This window comes from Triplophysa dalaica, chromosome 1, assembly GCF_015846415.1.
Source record: "Triplophysa dalaica isolate WHDGS20190420 chromosome 1, ASM1584641v1, whole genome shotgun sequence".
Taxonomy (NCBI): domain Eukaryota; kingdom Metazoa; phylum Chordata; class Actinopteri; order Cypriniformes; family Nemacheilidae; genus Triplophysa; species Triplophysa dalaica.
The window spans coordinates 5,333,870-5,354,805 of NC_079542.1; the positions used below are offsets into that span (position 1 = coordinate 5,333,870).

General features: G+C 37.6%; 2 protein-coding genes across 6 annotated transcripts in view; both read left to right on the forward strand.

Annotated features, from left to right (window-relative positions):
- Positions 1-485: 485 nt before the first annotated feature.
- myoz2a (myozenin 2a) lies at positions 486-7,560 on the forward strand. 5 transcript variants are annotated; one of them, XM_056752121.1, is made up of 6 exons: positions 486-701; positions 1,674-1,760; positions 3,025-3,191; positions 3,583-3,694; positions 6,681-6,864; positions 6,952-7,560. In XM_056752121.1, exons 2-6 carry the CDS (start codon positions 1,679-1,681, stop codon positions 7,184-7,186), a joined length of 780 nt encoding a protein of 259 aa, XP_056608099.1. In that variant the 5' UTR covers positions 486-701; positions 1,674-1,678; the 3' UTR covers positions 7,187-7,560. The 5 variants fall into 5 exon arrangements, with proteins under 5 accessions (XP_056608099.1, XP_056608113.1, XP_056608120.1 ...); XM_056752135.1 differs by having other exon boundaries at positions 1,678-1,760; XM_056752129.1 differs by lacking the exon at positions 486-701 and adding an exon at positions 1,451-1,530.
- Positions 7,561-15,149: 7,589 nt separating this feature from the next.
- The window catches only part of LOC130419576 (inactive ubiquitin carboxyl-terminal hydrolase 53), a 38,252-nt gene continuing 32,465 nt past the window's right edge, over positions 15,150-20,936 (forward strand). The window contains exon 1 of the mRNA XM_056746418.1: positions 15,150-15,496. The gene's annotated coding sequence lies outside the window, so the exon portion shown is untranslated. The remainder of the gene's footprint in view (positions 15,497-20,936) is intronic.

Below are 20,936 nucleotides of genomic sequence, written 5' to 3' on the forward strand. Positions count from 1 at the left end.
GTATAAAAATGAAAAAAAGGTTTTTAGTAAAGTTGCTTGCCACTAGTTTTTACCAAATGCAGTGACATTTTCCTTTAAATCTAAACCCTTTTTTCTGAGTGAAAACTGTTAATAAATATGATATATAATCACACAAAATGTGTGATATCTGTCGTTCATGAAGAGTTTTTAATTGAATGAACTTTTGCAAATGAACTCTTCATATGAATATGAAGGCAATATGATGAATATGTATATACGCTGGCGGTAATGCAAGGGTAAGGGTTACATTTCTATTTTTATTTCAATTATTACATTTTCCTCAACCCCCATTCCCCTTTTAAAAATTCCTAAGAAGCAGATCCCATGCAGAATTCTCATTAGAAACCTCCTGCCCCTTGCTGCCCAAAAAACCCTTGGTGATTTGGACCCCAAGTACGACGCTCTAATGAATGAACTGTACAAACACAGTGAAGTCATCTCTAGAACAGACACCTACTATCTCTGTTACACTCAAAAGTGTTAACGTATGTGTTTGTGTGCTTTCAGCACTATTTATAACTGTATGCTGGTCAAAACGGAAAGACTAGCTGCTGGCCCTCCCTCTAACACCACCCCGCTTGGCTAGAGACCCTCAGTCCTGGTTAGGGAGAGAACAAGCACAGGTAGCATTATCCAGACTGACCTCAGAAAGGATACTGACACAACCTGACACATCGCAGGTAAGGACACTCTGTGAAGTGGTTCTGTAGCAGGGATATGTGGATTGTGTGAACAGTTAAATATGTTACATATCATGAAATACAATGATTTTAGTAATGTATAATCCCAATAATAATGACAGCAATTCTGTGTAAAATATTTATTTTATTTTATATTATTTTAATTAGTTTTATATTCTAAGTGTTTTGCATGAAATTGGTTTAAGATAGTATTTTATATGAACAAAAATGTAACTATAAATGTAAAAAATGATACATTTGTAACATATCATTATTATTATTGTAAGAAAAAATCTAAATGCATTCCTGGTTTAACTTTTTTGTGGAATATGTGGTAAAACATTAATAAAAGTTCAAGTTCAATCAGTTTTTATCCTCACTAACAATAAAATACTATAGTTTCGAATATGGTATTTATGATCATATATTTTTATGTGTATTCATCGTCATACATTTAAGTACCATGCAAATACAAAGCTAAATATGAAAGTCCCAGTGGAAACACCACAATTTGTTTTGTATTGTAAAAATGTGCCATCCCATTATAAAAGCCTTCCATCTGACATTTTTGGCATTACTTGGACAATATAATAAACAACAGAAATATATGTGAACACAGACTACCACCTTTCCCTTTCCACCGGTTAAGATTTGCATGGTGTGACATCACTCCCCCTGGCTGTGGTGTCTTGTCCGTTCAGGTCTATATCAGGCACATTGATTCACAGGACCCTGTGGAATAGCTCGAGCAGTGCTGCCTTCTCTCGGACGTCACTTTTAATAGCCGGAGGTTATTTAAAGGCATGTGCTAGTGTCAGCTTTTCAGCAGGTATAATAAATGTCACCCACCGGACTGTGAATGTGATTCTGCGCTTGTGTAAATGTCTTGTCGAAACTGTGCCGTTTGGTTTCTGAACAGGTGTGAAAGTGTGAGGAGCAAAATCTGCATTCTCTAACTTGGTTTTTTCACAGACAGCATGTCTCAACATTCTCTGATGTCAACGCAGGAGCGGAAAATCCAGGCGGCTGCCATTTGTAGAGAGATCCATGCCATTGATGGTACAAGCCATGATTTATTGTTGTCCTTTAATTCTGGTCGTCAGAAAACAAGAGCGAATAATCTGTAAATTACATCTATCCGGTCTAATAAGAGGGCATCATTTTACTTGCCAAAAGTGGTGAAAGGGCAATCTTGGAGCTAGATTTAAACCTTCATTTTCAACAGGCTCTTATTATAAAACTCAATTATAATTTGTTCATTTTATTAAAAAATAAAAATATATATAAATAGCCTAACTTCAGTAGAATTCAGATTTACACTCATAAATTAACCACACACTGGCTGTACATCTAAAAATACATCTCCATACAGTAGCTATGCACTACCGACTAATCCTTTTGTAGTTGCCTGTTTGAAGTTCTATTTCAGGAAGCTGAAAACTCATTGGTTGGTGTCTGAATGCAAGTCGGTTCTCGACAGCTGTGAGAAAATACCAGCGGGATACATTTTCATCCTTTGATATGTCTGTAAGATCTTTCTGAGTGGCTTGCATTAGGGTCTCTAGTAGTAACTCATTTTATGTCATTGCCGAGAACAGCTGACTACTACTGTATATTTACTGCTCTTCCTGTAATCCAGAACATTAAGTGGCATCTAGTGGTGTGGTTGCGAATTGCAACCAATGGCTCAATCCACCTCTCCCTTTTGAAGCACTATGGTGGCTGACACAGGACAAAGATGTGGTCACGTTTTCGCTTCTTGGCCAAAGGAGATACCATATTTATGAAATGCGCTCTGTAGAGCAGTTAGTCCGTTTAGGGCTACTGTAGAAACAACACAGTGAATTCCATGCAAGGGGACCCGCGTTGTATATAGATAGAAATAGCTCATATTAAGGTAATACAAACACAACGCTTCCTCTGAAGACATAGTTATGTATATGTTATTGCATTTCTGTCAATAGATCTTCCAAAAAAATTACACCTTTAAGAAATAATAAAAAAGGTCATATTGCACAGGTGAATTCAATAAAAACGAGTAAAATGCAATGAATTGTGTTTTCATTATTTAAGTGTACTACTGTAAACACTACAGATTATCAATTAATCCTAGATGTAGTTAATATTAAAAGATGCTTATTACTATAATATTTGTACTAACAGTTTCCCATAGTAAATGCGGACAGACGTTTTTCTTGATGTAAACATTGTTAAATGTGTTATTTTAAAGTATACGAAACTTTGCAAATAAAACTTTGGTCTACCTCTTTTTTCACATCTAGTGCACTTACCAACTCTTTTACAACTTTATTCTCGTTCACAGAACCAGAGATGGATCTGGGGAAGAAAGTTAGCGCACCAAAGGAAATCATGTTGGAGGAACTCTCCCTGGCATCAAACAGGGGCTCCCGTCTCTTTAAGATGCGGCAGAAACGCTCGGAGAAATATACCTTTGAAAGCATTCAGAATGAGGCCAACACACTACACAGTGTAAATGTTTGTAGATTATTAGCACAGAGGTTCAGTGTAAGATAATAACTGTAGCTCTGTTTACATCTAGGCTAAGATTGATTTCTGATTAAAGAATACATCAGACGTTTAAATGTATTCAAATAATTCTCAAAAAACATTACATTGGCGCAGTGATTCAAGTCAAATTTTGTAAACACGCATGAGCACACTGATGCAGCCATGTATGTTGTCAAGAAATCAGAGACCCTCTTCTTTGAAATCTGATCATGATTGGTCATGGGAGACGTTACAATCACCTGACCACTTGGTATCAGATCACCCATGAAGGATCTATGTGTAAATAGGGCAAATGATCTATTAATGTAAAATTGATTCCTTTTGTGCAATAAACACCCAAATCTGTTCCCAGAACAATGCCATTTATCCCGGACAAGACATTTTAAGCAATGTAAATGATCTCGGAAATGACCAGCCACCAAAAACAGTCAACTCCGCTCCTAACCCTGAGAATATCGCCCCAGGTAAGTGTGTGTGTGGACAGATGTACTGTAACAGATACACTTACACAGAATTACACAGCCTCACATGTCTCAGTGTTAATCAGTGAATGCATGTGGTAAGATCTGTGGAACGTATTTACATTTCAATACTAATGTAGTGTAAATTAAGGATTGTAATGTTGTACATATATCTATTTGATGTGATATGTGTTATGACAAACGCATATTACATCATTAAATGTGCATTATGCATATGCATTCATTAAATATGGATTATACATGTGCATTCATTTCTATTTTTAAAGTTATCGACTACATATTTTAAAACTACGAAATTACACATTTATTGAGATATATAGCTTATATAAAAGTGAGGCTGAACACATTTCATTTTAAATAAATAGAAATTTATTTACATGCACCAATTTGCATCTCTTGGCCAGTCAATCCCTCTGTGATCAGTGGCTGTGCCCAAAATAGCCCCCTATACCCTGATATAGTGAACTATTTGAGGGGACATCAGTTTTTAATGGTGTACGAATTCAATCCCATGATGCATTGTAATATTGAGTGTACAACCGATGTACTGTACACTCAAGGGCCGTTTCTCAATATGCGTTCCTCAGTGGTCCTCGTGTTCTCGCTCTACGTCATAGATAACCGTTAAAGTCCTTTCCAATACTTAAGAACACAGAACCCGGATATCAAGGATGCATCGAATGCAGCCTTGCCTTGCGCGCCATTGGAATCCGCTTGAAGTCCTAGTGGCACGTTCATCCAAGTTCGTTCTTCTGAGGCTGCCTCGCAAGACCAGTCACCACGAGAACACAAGTGCGTTCTCGGAATTGAGAAATGGCCATGGGTAGCTGCAAGACATCTATAGTGAGGCACGCGCTAAATTAACATAGTTTTACTAAAATTACTGCGTCTCGGCAGAATATGGCGCCCGCAGCGCTTCCTGTGCACACTGAGTGTCCGAATACACTCACTCGATTTTATTCTCTTCTTTAAGTGGACTACATTAGTGAACTAATGTCGGGGATAGTGAATGAGGGAATGGGGGCAATTTCGGACACAGCCAGTGACTGAAGTGTCCCCACATGAAGCTTGATAATTATTTCCTGTATCTTTTAAAGCAGCGGCGCAGTCCACGATAGCATCTTAAACAAATCTTATCCCCTAACTCCCATGACCTGATCTAACCCTTCTAGATTGAAAGATGTGCACACATATACAATGTGTTTAGTGCTATTTTCGTAGCTTAGATGGAGGATTCATTTATGAAGACAAGAAGTTACACAATCTGTGCGTCCGAATCACCTCTTTTTATAATATACTATATAGTAGGCGAAAATGATTATGAGTCATGAGTAGTATGTACGAATCCTCAGTATGCACAAAACAGTAGTCGAGAAATACTTGGATGTTCTACTGCTTCCACTGGGATTTTTGAGAGTGCTTCAGATGGACACCTTTCTATCCCATGATGCCACCGGAGCTCAGCAACGGTCAAATTAAAAAATCTCCCTTAGGACAACATTATGTTTAGGGTTAGCAATAGTTTAATGTTCAGCTAAAACAGAATTGTTCTGTAGTTCACTTTAATTCACTTTAGTGTATACACAGACTATAAATAACCCTACTTATATTCAAGTATTTCTATCATTCTGTAAAAATTCAGTTTGATTCCATGACAAGTGAAAACATTCTTCTGTTTGTTGACTCCAAGGAAGTTGTGTAGCAGCCGGCAAATCAGCTTTCAGCTTGCTAGGCCTAAGAACCACTTTGAAGTTTATGGACCATACATCAGATAGTCAATAAACCCGTAGGCCCTCCTCCGGCAACCACACTCACTCCGTGAGCATAAGGCGTCTCAAGGGCCACCCAGCGAAAACATTTCCCCTGCTGTTAATGATTCTCTCAGACTCGTCCAACTGGTCTGACGATTAAGCTTTAAAGACATGCTTTTTCTGTCTCTTTCTTCAGGAAGGAAACTGCATGGGGGTGATATGTGACAAAAACGGCCACATTACGTAACTGTTGTTTTGAGCTTGTTGGCCCCCGCAGTGAAGAGTGTTTGAGGGAGACTCATATTGCCTCCATCCGCAGCATTTTGTCGCACTTTGGAAAGACCGGTGTTTAAACTAGTAAAGGCCCTATTTTAACGATCTAAGCGCATGGTCTTAAGTGCACGGCGCCGCTGCACGGTCTAAATGGGTTTTCCCGTTTCTCATTATGAGTAATGGGTGTTTTTTGGGCAAAACATGCAGTAAACCAATCAGAGTCTCATCTCCCGCTCCCTTTAAGAGCCAGTTGCGCTCGAGCCATGGCGGATTCATTATTTAAATGGCGGAATTCGGAATAGCAGACACTTCTCCAGAAAGAAAACGCGTCAGAGAGGTTAAAGCAGCCCATCTACAGGACAAGCCAGATTTGTATCTTTATGTCCACAATAATAATCTTTTACATTGTAATCCATTTATTTGTAATATTTGGCATTATTGTATGCACCCGCCTATAGTCGCATATTACTAACACGCTCTTTAAATAACAAATAAAATATTGCGACTTTAGACCAGGTTTAAGTTGGTCTATGGCGCAGTCTATTTTCAGTTATTTAAAATAGCAACACGCCAACAACACGCCTGAGCACAACTCTTTTTTAGATCAGTACGCCAATGGGCGCACAAATGGCCGGAAATGCATTTGCTATTATACAATGCGGTGTAGGACGGGAAAATGAGAACTGCGTTGGGCCGAAACCAGCAAAATCACTTGCGCCGCATGTACGATAAGGCCCAAAATCAGTACCGCGGTAGCTTACAAAAGAAGATATTTGAGGAATGTCTCAAGAGTTTTGTGTCTATACAATTAAAGTCAATGGGGTCCAATGTTGTTTGGTTACTAACGTTCTTCAAAATATCTTGGTGTTCTGTAATAGAAAGAAAGTCATGCAGGCTGACAATATCTTATGGACTTCAACGCCTTGTTTTTTTCCCTCCACTAGGTTATGGTGGTCCTTTGAAGGATGTTCCAGCTGAGAAATTCAACAGCACAGCCATGCCCAAATCTTACCAGTCTCCCTGGGAGCAGGCGCTCATTAACGACCCCTCCCTTGCTGATACACTGGTCCCACAAGTGCCCAAACCCGAGCCCATGCATGAGATACCTCAATTCAAGAGCTTCAACAGGTTTGTAAAATGGCCACAAAATGTCAAATGTCAATAAGTACAATACTGTTTTAATTGTTTAGTCACTTTCGTTTCTGTAAATTCAAGGGTTGCTATTCCATTCGGCGGCTTTGGCAAGGCACCCAAAGTTGCTGTTAAACCTCTTGATGTGGATCTGGGCATTCCAAAACCCATAACACCTGCAGCGGACCCCGTGATCAGACGGCCCACCTTCAACAGAACAGCATCAGGCTGGGTTAATGACAGCGTACCCTTGAGACTTCACCTGGAACCCATATCCTCCATGTCTTCCACATTTGCCCCAGAGTCTGATGACCTCTGAGTATTATCCTTTGTTTTTGTGAGCTTCATTGTCACTGGAATACAGGTTGCACTTTTCTCCGTATGTTTACTATCAGGGAAAGTTGCATTATTGATATTGATATATAGAAAAACAAAATAGACTCAAACATGGGTAAATACTTTTTTATTTCCAAAAGGAAATTCTTTAAAAAGAGTATGTTTTCCCAAATGCTCTTCAGGGCTCTGTACGACTCTAGAGTAAAGCATGCGTTGCAAATATTTTAAGAGATTTTACGTATCTGATTTTTTATTGAATTCACCCCAAGGCCGTGATCTGTTTGCCAAAATATGATTATTAAAATGTAGTGTACATATACATGTATAAATTGCTGGTGACATAAACCCATTTATTTAAATTATTGAATAAAGTTAAAGTCAAATGAACTTATGTTTCTCCTTTCAAATCTTTCAAATAACTTTTTTGGCATTAAAATAAGTATTTGAAGTATGCATGAGCTAAAGTAAAATCAAATAATACATGTTATATGACTGTGTGTATATATTTGAACATTTGAACACATGTATAATGTTTATTTTGGATTTTATAACTGTTGTAAAACCATATTTCTTAGCAAAGTCTAGTCAAACCATGTCACGGTCAGTTTAAAAGCATTACCTTAATACATTATATAAAATGTACATGTTTAGGCAGGCTTCTATGTCTTTTTGATTTCTGTTTGTCGCTTACACTGTACTGGCCTTTTCTGTTTTATTGACTTTGCAAGGTGGCATGAAAGGTCTCAAAAACATTTACATTTACGAATTATAGTGCTATATAGAATGGTCTGTGCATCAGTGCATTGTTGTGTTTTGTTATGTTGTGAGCTGGGTTTTTTTGGGCCGCTACTGCTGAAGAAGTCCATGGCCACTCTTTACTCCCAGTCCGCCCCTGATGAAATGGATGTGCTGCATACTTGTGTCGCCGTGTTTGCTCATATCCTCAAGGTTAAAATTTCCAGGCCTGAAAAATTGAATCTGTTTCCCTGACAGCTGAGATGAGTGATGAGTCCTTTGACTTTTGGTAGCTACGTGTCTTTTCCATCAGACAGTCACTGATGCACGCAGCACATGTTGGTCACACTTCAGTGTGCCGTGTAATTCAGACAGTCCAGAAACCCACGTTGAGACATGTTCATTATAAAAAAATGCAATCGGAAAAAATGAGATGGCTTTGAATTAGTATAGTTTTCTATGTGTACAGTAAATCATTTTTATATCCTTTAACAAGGGTTTTCAAGGTCGGTGTGGTACAATTGGTAGTATAAGTCACTTTTGGATTGTTTGCTAAGAACAGGTCAGCAATATGTTTTCCAACCGTTTACACAACTATTTATTTATTATGCTACTTCTGGTCTCTCAGCAATTGACCAATGCGTACAGTAGAAGATTTTTATTATTGAAATCATAAATCTGAACAGTTGAAGCTCTATATACATTCAGTATAGTTCTTATGGCTAACTCAGTCTGTAAGCAGCAGCTCCTGGAGTAAAGCCAGTCAATTAGCTCGAGTCTGCTAAGTCAGAAAAAAAGATGCTGATCTTCAGTCGCATGCCTTTGGGATTTGTTGTGTAGATCGCGGATTCAGATTATACAACTGGATGGCATAAAAAGCACTTTGGGGCTGAATGGTCAACACATGCACCTCAGCACAGATTTGTAGGTTGAACATGAATAAATGTTCCTGTTCATTGCTGCAGAATATTATCTAAGTTATTTCTTATAGTTTTGATAATTAGGGTCCAACATTTCTCCAACCGCATCTTAAATATGTGATGATAATATTAAAATCAGGCCTATTTTTTGACCATTACATTTTTTGCATTGATTTAAATGTAAAATGAATATAATAACATTTTGGCTACTTATATCACAAGTCAGAACACACACACGTACATATATTAAGAAGGCTACTTCACAATTATTTTGTGACTGTTTTTGTTGTATGCAAGATTAAGATACTGCACTCAAGTTATTATGGAAAAGCCTTTTCAAGCAAGTCTTTTGTTACAATCCAGTCGTTCTGTGAGAGACAGGGAGACAGCGGTGAACAATAGAATTAAAATATGTGCAATATACAACTTTTTTTTATTAGAAACATGAACATCCATTGTTAAACACCCAAAAAACATAATCAAAGCCTCAAAAACAGGAAAAGACTGGCTCCTTTAAGTATTTGTAATATTCCCTTTTATCAAGAAAATATAATGAAAATCATAATTGAGATGCATTAAGTTATTACGAATGATATTTTTTGATTTTGTCAATTAAAATAATGTATGTAGTGAATTTGCGCAAAAAAATAAAATTTCTCAAATCTGTTTTTTTGTGCATTCCAATTATAAAAATAATGTCACCGTGAAAATAGTCCTAATTTTCATATAGAACAGCATTTTTTGAGCATATCTAATAACATTTCATATAGTAATTTTATACTTAATATAAATTGAAAATTTGGGTTTTAGTGTTGTCATGAAATAATGCACTTTAGCTCAAATACATGTAAAAAAAACAGGAAATACCAATGCAGTGCTGATGAGTGTCCCAAGACTGTCCTGTTGACAGGGGACACATTCCTAACCAGAGATTATTTAATTGCTGTCGGACTGCCTGAGAAGCTCCTAGATGAAGATGAGCATCTTAGATTTTCTACACTGGCCCTCCAGGACCTTCAAGTTTCTTAAAAGCTGTTTTTCAAAGGTTGGGCTTAAATGTCTTTTAACTTTTGGAGTGTGAAAAATAACATTTGAACGCACTTGTTTGCCCTATGGGTGTGTTTTTTTGGCGAAAATAAATCAATAATAATCATTGATGTTGGTATGGTGTCATGGACAAATGGGCTGATATCTGACCAAACGATATTAGGGTACATTTCCAATCTACGGATAGCAAACAATTTTTATGTTTTTAGCATAAAGTGCTGCTGCTCTATACTACACATCAAGATAAATGTTGCAACTTGGATAGTTCATGCATATAAAACTTTTGCATACTATGCAGATTATAAAACTCATATATACCGCAGAAATAGAAGTAGGATTATGTGTGGTTTGATTTTATTACACAGAAAAGAAACGTGATCCTCGGCATAGAGGTATAACATCCGGTATAATAGTTGACATATTCACATGAACAAACTATCGTCACATGCTGCCAGTTGCTGTTTTTTGGCAATTAACACACAATTAACCTCGTAAACTTATAGCTGCTTAAAACCAGCCTGCGGTCTGAACTCTGAATAGTCACAGCAGGTGATCAAACAACGCAAGAAATTGGCAGAAGACAACAGAGAGAGAGCACCAGTGCATGTCGTTCCAATATTGGATACGACAAAAAATATCTAAAGGTCAAGAGCGGGTCGCTGAGAACGTGGTAGAAAGGTGTAAAGGTTCTTGTTGAGCATTAATGGAATCCATGCGTGCGGGCGCACCTGCGACCACTGTTTATGTCATCGTTGTGACATTGTGAGTCAGCATTGATCTCTGGCACGCTGACGATATATAAATAGACACAATCTGAAGACCAACAAGCATGATGCAAAAGGCACACAACATTGAAAACACCACCGATGTCGTCATCTGATGGGGCTAAAGGATTTTCAACAGAATTCTATAGGATTGTTTTTCTGTATTTTACTTCCATCCGAAACCTTAGAAATTTGCTGTTTTTCAGGAAATGGAAAACCCTGTACTTTTTAAATAATCAAATAGTGTTGTCAAAGTTGACAAGCACTTTTTAATACTTTTTATGGTTAAGATATTTCCTAAATCCAGTGACAAACAAAACATGTGACTAAAGTAATGATCTATTGCAAAAAAATCATAAAATGTGGAGATACAAGGTTTCAGAAGGATGTTATATTATTTACTTTTGTAAACTGTAGCAAAATACTATGTTGTTTTTTTTTGAAACATTTAGAAATAATATTATGGTATACTACGATACTGTATTTACTATAGTTTATTGATTTACTGTAGTTAATACTACAGAATACTGTAGTATACTACAGTCAGTATCCTGAAACATACTACAGTATACTACAGTTTACTATGGTAAATATTAAAGTATACTACAGTATTTCTACACACTCTTCTAAACATGACGCTGAACAAAATGTCTCTTTTGGGTGGTCCTTGGCCAATGAAAGCTGCTAGCCTATGTAGTCTAGACCTTCTGTCGTCATTCTAAACGTCTGACTATGCGAGCCTAGCAAACCCGTAACCTCACCCATTGAATCATTATGGTACATTTTATTAAGTTATGAAGAAAATAATATTGAGAATAAAGACTATCCTAAATCTCATTGTCTTGGAGGCTGCTAGATGGTAAATAAAAACCGCGCAGCAGTTCTTCAAATTGTTTTCATGAAACTGATATCCTCAGGGGTCCAATTAACCATAAGTAACTCGAGTCTAATCTATACACTTGGGGTTGCAGTGGTCGATACAAGGATGTGAAGACGTGTCACTATAAATCTACACATTATACTAACAATGGGAGATTAACATATACATGTAATGCACTTCCTCAAAGTATCACATTGCTTGATTCAGGAACTTTCATGAAAGATTGTGTTTGAGCGAGGCTGGCGTAGCTGATGAAGTTTCTCCACTAATGTGTTGAAAATGTGTCCCCAGCTAAGTGTCAATGGAAGAAATTGTTTCTTATCGTAATTTAGAGCCAGTTTGTCTGCCCTAACTGCTAATATATCAAGACAAGCATGTGATCTCTTCGGCGAAGGCTAATGCTACCATGGCTACAGTGAACACCAGAAAAAACACATAACAACAGTCACCAGCTAGTAAACAGTCACAGTTCATGAAGTAAATCCACAAAATGTGTTAATGCTGCTCAAGATAAGAGCTGTGGTGAGTTTGTGGGAAATTGTGACATCCAGAACAAAGACGGCTTCCTTATGTACTTGCTTTAAACTTGTATGTTTATTAAAATGATTTAAAGAGAAAAAATCAAATATGAACCATTATCTAAGGCAGGTCCACATAAAATCTGCTTGTGTATTTTTTTTGTCTTAGGCTTTGTTCCTCCTGCACACAAATCTGATTATGGTTTCAAAGATCTTCAGGACTGGTTGCCTTGAGCAGTTCTTGTTTTTTGGCTGACGTCACTAAGACCTCACTTTTCTCACTAACCCCCGTCTTATAAACACCCATTTGATAAAATCAGGTCACGCCACATTTCCTTGTTAATAAACACCACGCAAGCTTTAGAGGAGCATTTGGCAATCGTACTTGTACTCACTACAAACCAAGATCATAAATCAAAGATCAGATTCCCTGTTTCAACACAAGCAGGGTGAATGAGGGCGCAGATCCACCAGCCCAACTTTTTGTGACCTTTAGTTTTTAGACTCTCAGATTTTAAATACATTATGACATTTATATCCGTGCAGATGCTTTTATCCAAAGTGACTTACGTTGCATTACTATACAATTGTATCTGAGTATGTGCAATCCCTGGGATCGAACCCATGACCGTGGCGTTACTAGCACCATGCTCTAACCACTGAGATACAGGAAGGCCTCATAACATAACTATTTTTTCCAGCTGTCAATATTTTTTCTGTTTTACAGTAGGGGGTGCTGTTATACACCTGAAAGAATATTGCATTTACAGACCCGAAAACAAGTACCTGCTTTAGATATGTTTTGAATGTTGTTTTAAATTTGGATAGAGTCAGAAACACAGAAAAACTACCACATTCAAGGACGAGTTAAAAGCACAGGCTGTGTTCTCTCATTAAATATATTTCATTTACTCATTAAATAAAATATTCAGAGGGCTATAAAGGTTTTGCGAAAATGATCAGTAATACTTGGGCTGGCTGTCCACTTGGCAGGGAAATAGGAAATTGAAAGGAATGAAATTAATGCTGACGTCAGACATGCTAATTTACACTTTAATGTATGGTAATACAGTAAATACCAAAACAATTTATAATCAGCACCCATGTTTTTAATCAAAAGTGCGAGGTCCATTTAGTTAGTAATGAACTTCTGTAGTCCTTGTCCTTATTATCATCATTATACACGTGGGTCTATACTGTAATTATGTTTGCTACTAATGAAGGACGATTTGGTTCACTGCTATGGTGAAACTCTTTTCAAGGTCAGGGTTCCCTGTATTGTGTGCTAAATTCAGAAAGTCCTTTGCATCTTGGCAATTCAAGCTTTTTTGATACCCCACTACTGATTTTAAGATTTCAATAGGGAATAGACAAAAAGAAGTAAAGTAGCAAGAACATGCAACCGACATCAGTCCATGTAGAATTACTGGTTACTGTAAGTCATTTCAAGACCTTGAGTATGAGAGGAGGAAGCATTATGTGTTCCTCAAGGGAATGATTTGCAGACGGAAAATGCATTGTCTTTTGAATGGGCTTTTCAAGTACTTCCTAGGGAAAGGAGTGTCCCATTCCGATACACGCTGACCCCTCATAGCACACTCAAATAATGTTTTCCTTTTTTGATTTCCTTTCACACTCCGTCCCATTGACCAATTTGACTAAAGTTCAATGAGGTAGCAGTCAGAATGGCTTGTCAAATGACAATACCTTCATGTAATGCTTTGTAAAAGATCATCCTCCTTTTAAAATGGTATTTTACAGCAATAACGAAGATGCACCTACAATGAGAATGAATGAAACTAAATGGTTCAAATAGAGTTAAATTATTTCCCCGTCTTTTTATGTAACAGGATTGGACAGATGGTGTCCAGATAACAGTGGTCTTACATCACAATGCACCAGACTACAGCTTTCACAAACACCATGAAACGTCTAAAGCTGACAATACAAAATAATACACAAACATAAAACTGCTGTACATATGAAAGAGGGGAAAGCAGGATCATAAAACTGCATCATATTTCAAAATAAAAGTATGTGAAACTATACTATGCAATGATACACAATTTACACAAATAAATGTCTTTGCCATATTGCATGTTTAATTCAGCAGGTGTAATCCAGCTATAACGTAATAAATTTAGCAATTTTGTTATTTTGCATTTTTGTCTAGAACTACAAAAAAAGCTTTTGTTACGTAATGACTTAAAGGGAATGTTCACCCAAAAATGTAAGTTTTGTCATGAAATATGAATTTCTTTGTTCGGTTGAACACAAAGAAAGATATTTGGAAGAATGTTGTAGCAATTGACAGTTCTGGGGTACTATTGACTACCATATCACGAAAAATGTGTTGTGAAAAGTTTGCTTTCATAAATTCCTCAAAACATCTCTTCCAACTTTAGTGGTCAGGCTCAATACGCTGCATGATGGCAGATTTAAAAGTTGCCAAAAGATATTACTTTTGCATGACAGAGGAACACCTCAGATCTCCAAGTTACAATTTGGGGAGTACGCTTAGTTAAAATAAGAAATCGGAATTGAGGATTCTCTGGATTTTTTGTAGCAGACGCAGATTCAGCAGCACTTACAAAGACAACACAAAACAAAAAAACAAGATGAAAAATACACACAAAAAAACATACACAAGATGGCGTGGACTACACGTGACGAAGCTTTCTAGTAAAACTATTCTAAATGTTGCAATGACATTTCCCACATGTTTATGGTAGTGGTATGGTAGTCCATTCACCGTGCACACCGTTGCAAAAAAGCCTGCCATTGAAGAACCATTTTTGTTCCTCAGAGAATCTTTCGGTTAAGAGGAACAATTTATTTCCTACTTTTTAATTCTCTGAAAAAAACTTTTTTCACTACTACGAACATTTCTTTACAGACCTATAAAGAAAGTGGAAAGTGTACCTCCACCCATAAAATGAGTAGTTGCAGTGTTTGGACAGACCAGAAGAAAGTGTGAGAAAGCAGAGGAGCGTGTAACTCCTCCCTTCCCTCCTCCGTGCTGCATGAGTGTTGGGACAGACTGCAGTAAATACTGGAGTGTAGTGTGGAACAGAAGTGGGCGGGGTTTGACCTCAGCACCGAAACCAGCTCTAAGCCAGAAATTCAGGTGCCTGCAGTCAGTCAACTCCAGAGCTCACTACTGCCTGTAACACACACACGGGACCGCTGCTGGCAATCTCTCAATCCACAGTGTGGCGTTTTGGAGTAACTAGGAGAAGGGTGAAAATAAAATCAAGTCATACGAACCGGTGATTATAATGTTACGTTTGTAATCTACATATCCGTCGCTTCCGCTTTAAGACGATCGTGCAGTTTGACGGCGAAATGGGAATATCGTATCGTCGCTGAATAATTTCTCTGGAAACTGACAGAATTTGAGGAACACCGCTCGCGATCGTTGGTCGTAGGGTAAGTAGAGGAGCCACTTGTCATGTTTGTACATTTTGTTTTGATCAAACTTTCCTACGCCATGTTTCAGTTGTCAGCGCGCATGCGCGGAAATGCACCTGGATCAGGTATATCAGACAGGCGAGGAAGGTAGCAAGACTGACAAAAATTAGTCTTTATTTAGCACTACTGTTGGGTGTTAGTGTTTTCTTTTACATAATAAATCGTTTTGCTAAAATGTTGACTTTTACAAATGATATATGACGTTCATTACGAACACTTGATACAAAATGTAAACTGCGGTAATACAGATTGTAGTTTGTCGGTTAAAGAACTATTACACTTTTACTGTGGTAAAACCATGGTTAAATTTCTGAGAGGGGTTATGGTTTTAACATTTATAACAATAAAATGCGTCATTCCTATCACTTGTTTACGTCACTTAGTATATTATCTTGGTTTTTATATTTAGATGGAAAAAAACATTCAATATATAACGATTGTAGTAATGATATAAAAGTAAGAAAAAAGTTATTTGTTGAGTTTGGATGATAATATTAATAGTTATAATAATGCCTATTTACTTTTTCCTTTACAAAGTGTAACCATGGTTTTATTGCAGAAACCGTAGTTCAATTATGGTGTTTGTAGAAAACTAATAGTAACCACAAATTTACATTATTTTTTTGCCACAATAGCCATCATTTTACCATAATATGGGTTTACAGGTTGAGAACAAAGACCAATAGTTACTACACTTATAGAAAGTTGTCCTAGCATACTTTAATATTATACAACAAACAACCAGTTCTTCTTAAATAGTTTTTTGTGCCTCCAAACTGAATTGAAATCTATAAACATCAAAGTAATTAAGCAAATTTAGAATTGTTTATGAAATCTTTGCTGTTTGTTTTTCAGAAGTAGACGTGTGTCAGGGTGCAAACGTCATTCATTTGTTTATTCTTGGCTACAAACATTAGATCTGATTAAATTCCTCATAGGGCTTTGCTGCACAAGGCTTTTCATTTGTACTTCACACAGCTTTCATTGACTCTTAAGTACATTATGTTACATTATCTTTGCATATTTATATGGTGAGTATTTCTATGACAGATATGAGTGTTGCGTTGCCTTACCCCAACTCCAAGTATGAATTGCAGTAGTGACCAAACCATGCTTGTTTATTGTGAGAATAAATGACATTTATTTTATTTTCACCATACATGTGATTTCTCTGTTGTACAATTCTCTCCAAACCAGCAAATTAGAGACAGCGTACTGCACCACTTGCCATCTTCCACTGTCCTCAGTTCATCTCAGGAGAATTCTGTCTCGCCACCTTCAGTTCAGATTTGCCAAATACGGACCCAGATTAGGCCATATAGATACACATTTAGCGCTATATCCTGTTGCACGATTCGCAAGGTGTTCCTTGTGGAAATTAATGGAATGGTTCAGGGAGGAGTTTCGTGGCAAGCTGCTTATGCAGATCAGGTTCGTGGAAACTCGGACGATTTTACATCATGTAGCCCTTGTTGAAACACATCCTTACACATGAACATGAAGATAGTTTAAGGGTGTGTATGTTCGTGTCTGCGGGAAGCACACATTACTAGTGTGTTTGCATCAGAGGAAAGGCTATGACTCTTCGTTCAGGCATAGCAATGATGTCATTTGTGAATCATGCTTACAGATGTTACAACATAAGTGTTCTTTTTTTAAGGGTTTAAATGGTCTTTTGTTGAAGTATGCACACTTGTGTGGTAATTGGTCCGATGTTGTCATAATGATTTCATTCATTCATTCTGTGTTGTGCACGGAGCTAGAAACACCAAGGTATGGGGGTTGATCCTGATATACGAATGGTTACTGAAAGCCGTCAGAGATGTGTTGATGATGTCGCTGATATCACTGAATCCAAAAAACACCTTTTCTCAACATATTAGCCAGCTGCTTCATTTGTTATTGTTTACAAGGAATCGTCTTCAGAAGCGTCTGACTAAGCACTGCACTAATAGTGGATGAAGACACAGAAGAAACTCTTGGAGCAAACTCAATTTTTCAGTGAGAAAATGAAAGGAAAGAGAGTTGTCGCCCGCATTGTGGCTCTGACATTTATTGGCAAGCTGTAGGGCAGAACGGAAACGTTTAGGAAGTCGAGTACGCTTCACGGAGGATATTCCACTTCAGTCACTGATAAAAGACTTAAAAAGTGAGGAGGTAATGTCTTTATAAATCCTGTTTTGTTTAAGAGGTTTGTCAGCGTTCATTATGTAATTGTATTTTTGCCGTTTGTGTTTTAATGTGCGTGAGTGATTTTGTGACCTGTTCAGTGTCAGAGCGCTGCTGACCGTGCGCTGGAACGCAACGCACGGCCAACAGGAAGCACACACAGGAAACGGCCGCAGCATTGTTGCATGAAGCCGAAACAGCATTCTCAGATCCTCAGGGAATTCTGCCGCTCTCTCAGTGTTGTTTCAGGATTTTAGGAGCGTGTCGCATTTCGCTTCGTCACTGTGGCCCACCAGAGATAAACCAGTCTTAATTTTAAAATTGTTATGGTGTGTTATCAGAAGAAAGAGTATATTATTCTTCACAGACTCGTGACGGTTCTTAGCACATGACATCTGCCTACTTTTAGGGCTGGGTCATAATTAAATACTTACTTTTGATTAATTAGCCTTCTGTCAGTCTGAGTAACTCTTTCTCATACATAATTCTTCTCAGATTCTTAAACAAGTTGTGTATTTTAATTTCTCTTACAGGCAGCTTTACGATACACAATGTGATGCATCACAGGATTGGTCAACTGTAGACATGTGCATTGGTTTGCATAATACGTTATTGCATGATGACTCGTACAACGATAATTTTGTCATTGCTCAAAGATGGGAATGTGTTGTTTTAGCTGGGTCGTGTTACAAAACTGTAGTGGTTAAATAGCACCGGTTGTGAATCACAACTCTCCGCCTTGTGGTTGTGATATGTCATCTTTTCTGAAGAAAATGCTGAAAATAGCTACTTTGGTGCGTCAAAAAAATACATATCAGGATACACACTTAAGGCAACAGAAGATGTTGATGTTCAGATGTGGTCAGGCCGTAGAGTAAAGTTTTCCATTATATTTTCAAGTGTTATAATGTAGTAAAATGTTCTTTAGAGTAATTTACACCTGAAGGCACTTCATTATCCAGTAAATTTCTTCTCAATTGGGTCCAGAGGGATCTTTAACATTAGCATAGAGAAGATATTAGTAAATCAAAGCCCTGGATTAAAATCTTTACAACACCCTGAGCTTCAGATTGCAAATGAGGGGTTATAATCTCATAAAAGATTGTAAAGGAGGGTCCTAATTTGATTCTGTGTATAATAAATTCAAGACTGTATAAAATAGCTACGTTTAAGCATCTGTGGGGTAAAAGAGGAAGACATTTGTTTGATTCTGATCTTTGGGCTATATTAAGAGATTTTATGAAATGAAGAAATGTTTATACTTTACTGTCAGGCAGTGGTATTACAATTAGGAAGTGGAACAAAGCTGTAATGAGAAGACCAGAAATGATGTTATCCACAGTTCAGACGTTACAGGTCTTTGTAGCAATGGTGGGTGGGAATATCCTTAGTTACATCAGCTCAGAATCGACTGGTCAAAATAGCAAGTGCCATGTTCTTTTAACCAGCTTTTTGAGTTTTTTTTGTTAATATACGTTTGTTACATAATATATTTGAACATGAATGAAAATGTTGTATTTGTGTTGTATATTGCATGGATTGTTTTTAGACACACATCACTTAGCCAGCAGGCAGTGTGGCACGTATTTATGCCATGCATTCTCTTTCTCTCTTTCTGCTGCCTCAACCTCGCTCGTGCTGCCCAAGTTTGTGTCATGCATGGGATAAATGACCATGACCGCAGGCTTATGAGCTCGAGAGAAAAACCGTCACCCATAATGTCAGCATTTTCCGCTCTCCATTCCAGCTACATCATCACCTGATTGTGGGAGCTGCGATTCGCTCTGCGACACAGTGCTTTCTGTTACAGAGAGTGATGATAAGACGGCAGATGACTTTGGAGGTAAATGTGGACATGATGTCTCTTGGCTAAAGGTGATTGAAATCTGAGTTCCTAACAGAAGTGGTCGTGAGCATAGATATTAATATGAACAAGATGCGCCACTACCGTAACAATGAACGGCAAGGAATGTAACGCTCAATATGGCGGCTCTAGCAAAGAAAGTCCCGCCTTCTAGTAAAATGAGTCCATTGTCAATCAATAAAGACTTGTGATTCTCTGGGGCGGGGCTTGACAGCCTTCGTGCAGGTGCAGTAGATGAGGTGACTGAGTAACGTGATTTTACACGCAATTCAAGCTTAGCAACTAAAGTTATGATACAGCTCGTGTCATGTTTAGTTATTGATCGGAAATATGCTGTTTATTGTAGAAATATCTTCCTTTCCCCTTTCAAGTAGATAGGATTGTGGACTTGCTTTGACGTGTATATATGCGTTGCAAACATGTCCGCCGAATGGCACGACTTCCGTAAACTGACTTTGTCGTGAGTCATGACAGTGTGGATGTAAGACAGTGAACTTCTTTTCAAAATGAAAACAAAAGAAACGGTGTTCTTGCCATATTAAGTGGCCACTCCCCTTTTTGAAATAGCCCGTTGTATTTAGTTCACACCTCAGCATTTTGATTTCATGGGGAAATGAATATTTATTTATTTTCCCACTGCGTTTACATGTTGACACAAACTATAAACAGATTTTTCAGCATGTGTGCACATCATGTTCTGCCAATTTAGTTGTGGTTGCCCAAAGCGCATTGATTTCAGAAAGGAAGTGAGATGCGAATGTGTAGGTGCATCTCTAGGGTCAGGCTCTGACATAATCCTGAAGACAAGAGGTCCCTAGCAACGGTATGGCTTAAGTGATCACACTGGAATGCTGTTGCTATGGTTCACAGTGTCTGAGCTTTTAGTAGTTTTTAGTAGTGCCAAGTTTTGCCTTGTAACTTACTGTTTTTGTTAAACCCCTACCAAAAAAATACAACTGTTGGGTAACTGGTCAAACTGTGCTCCTTTGGTCACCCTACAATGCGGTTTCTCAATTGTTGGAATACCAATGTGGATAAAATGCTGTCGAACGAGTTTACAGTTGCATGTATGTGTGTGCAGACGTGAAGTCTGTGCAAAATGGCCTGATTCATTCAGACTTTTTTCACATCTAGTGTCTCCTTGGGCGATAACCCATTTAAGTGTGTAATGCTTTAAACTTCTAATGCATTTACTAGCATGTCTAGTGTTTACATTTATGCATTTTGGCAGATCCTTTTATTCAAAAAAACTTGCGGTGCATTTCATCTATATGTAAATTGTATCAGTAGCTTTTCTATTTTTCATTATTTAAATATAATGTGACTGAATCGAAGCTGATCAAGAACTCTCAAAAATAAATAATG

Bases quoted from the DNA above. Each gene is read 5' to 3' on its own strand.
- myoz2a (XM_056752112.1), top strand. From the start codon at position 2,916: ATGTGTTATTTTAAAGTATACGAAACTTTGCAAATAAAACTTTGGTCT. The intron at 3,192-3,582 runs GTAAATGTTTGT...ATCTGTTCCCAG, and splicing joins AGGCCAACACACTACACAGT to AACAATGCCATTTATCCCGG. The intron at 6,865-6,951 runs GTTTGTAAAATG...TGTAAATTCAAG, and splicing joins CAATTCAAGAGCTTCAACAG to GGTTGCTATTCCATTCGGCG.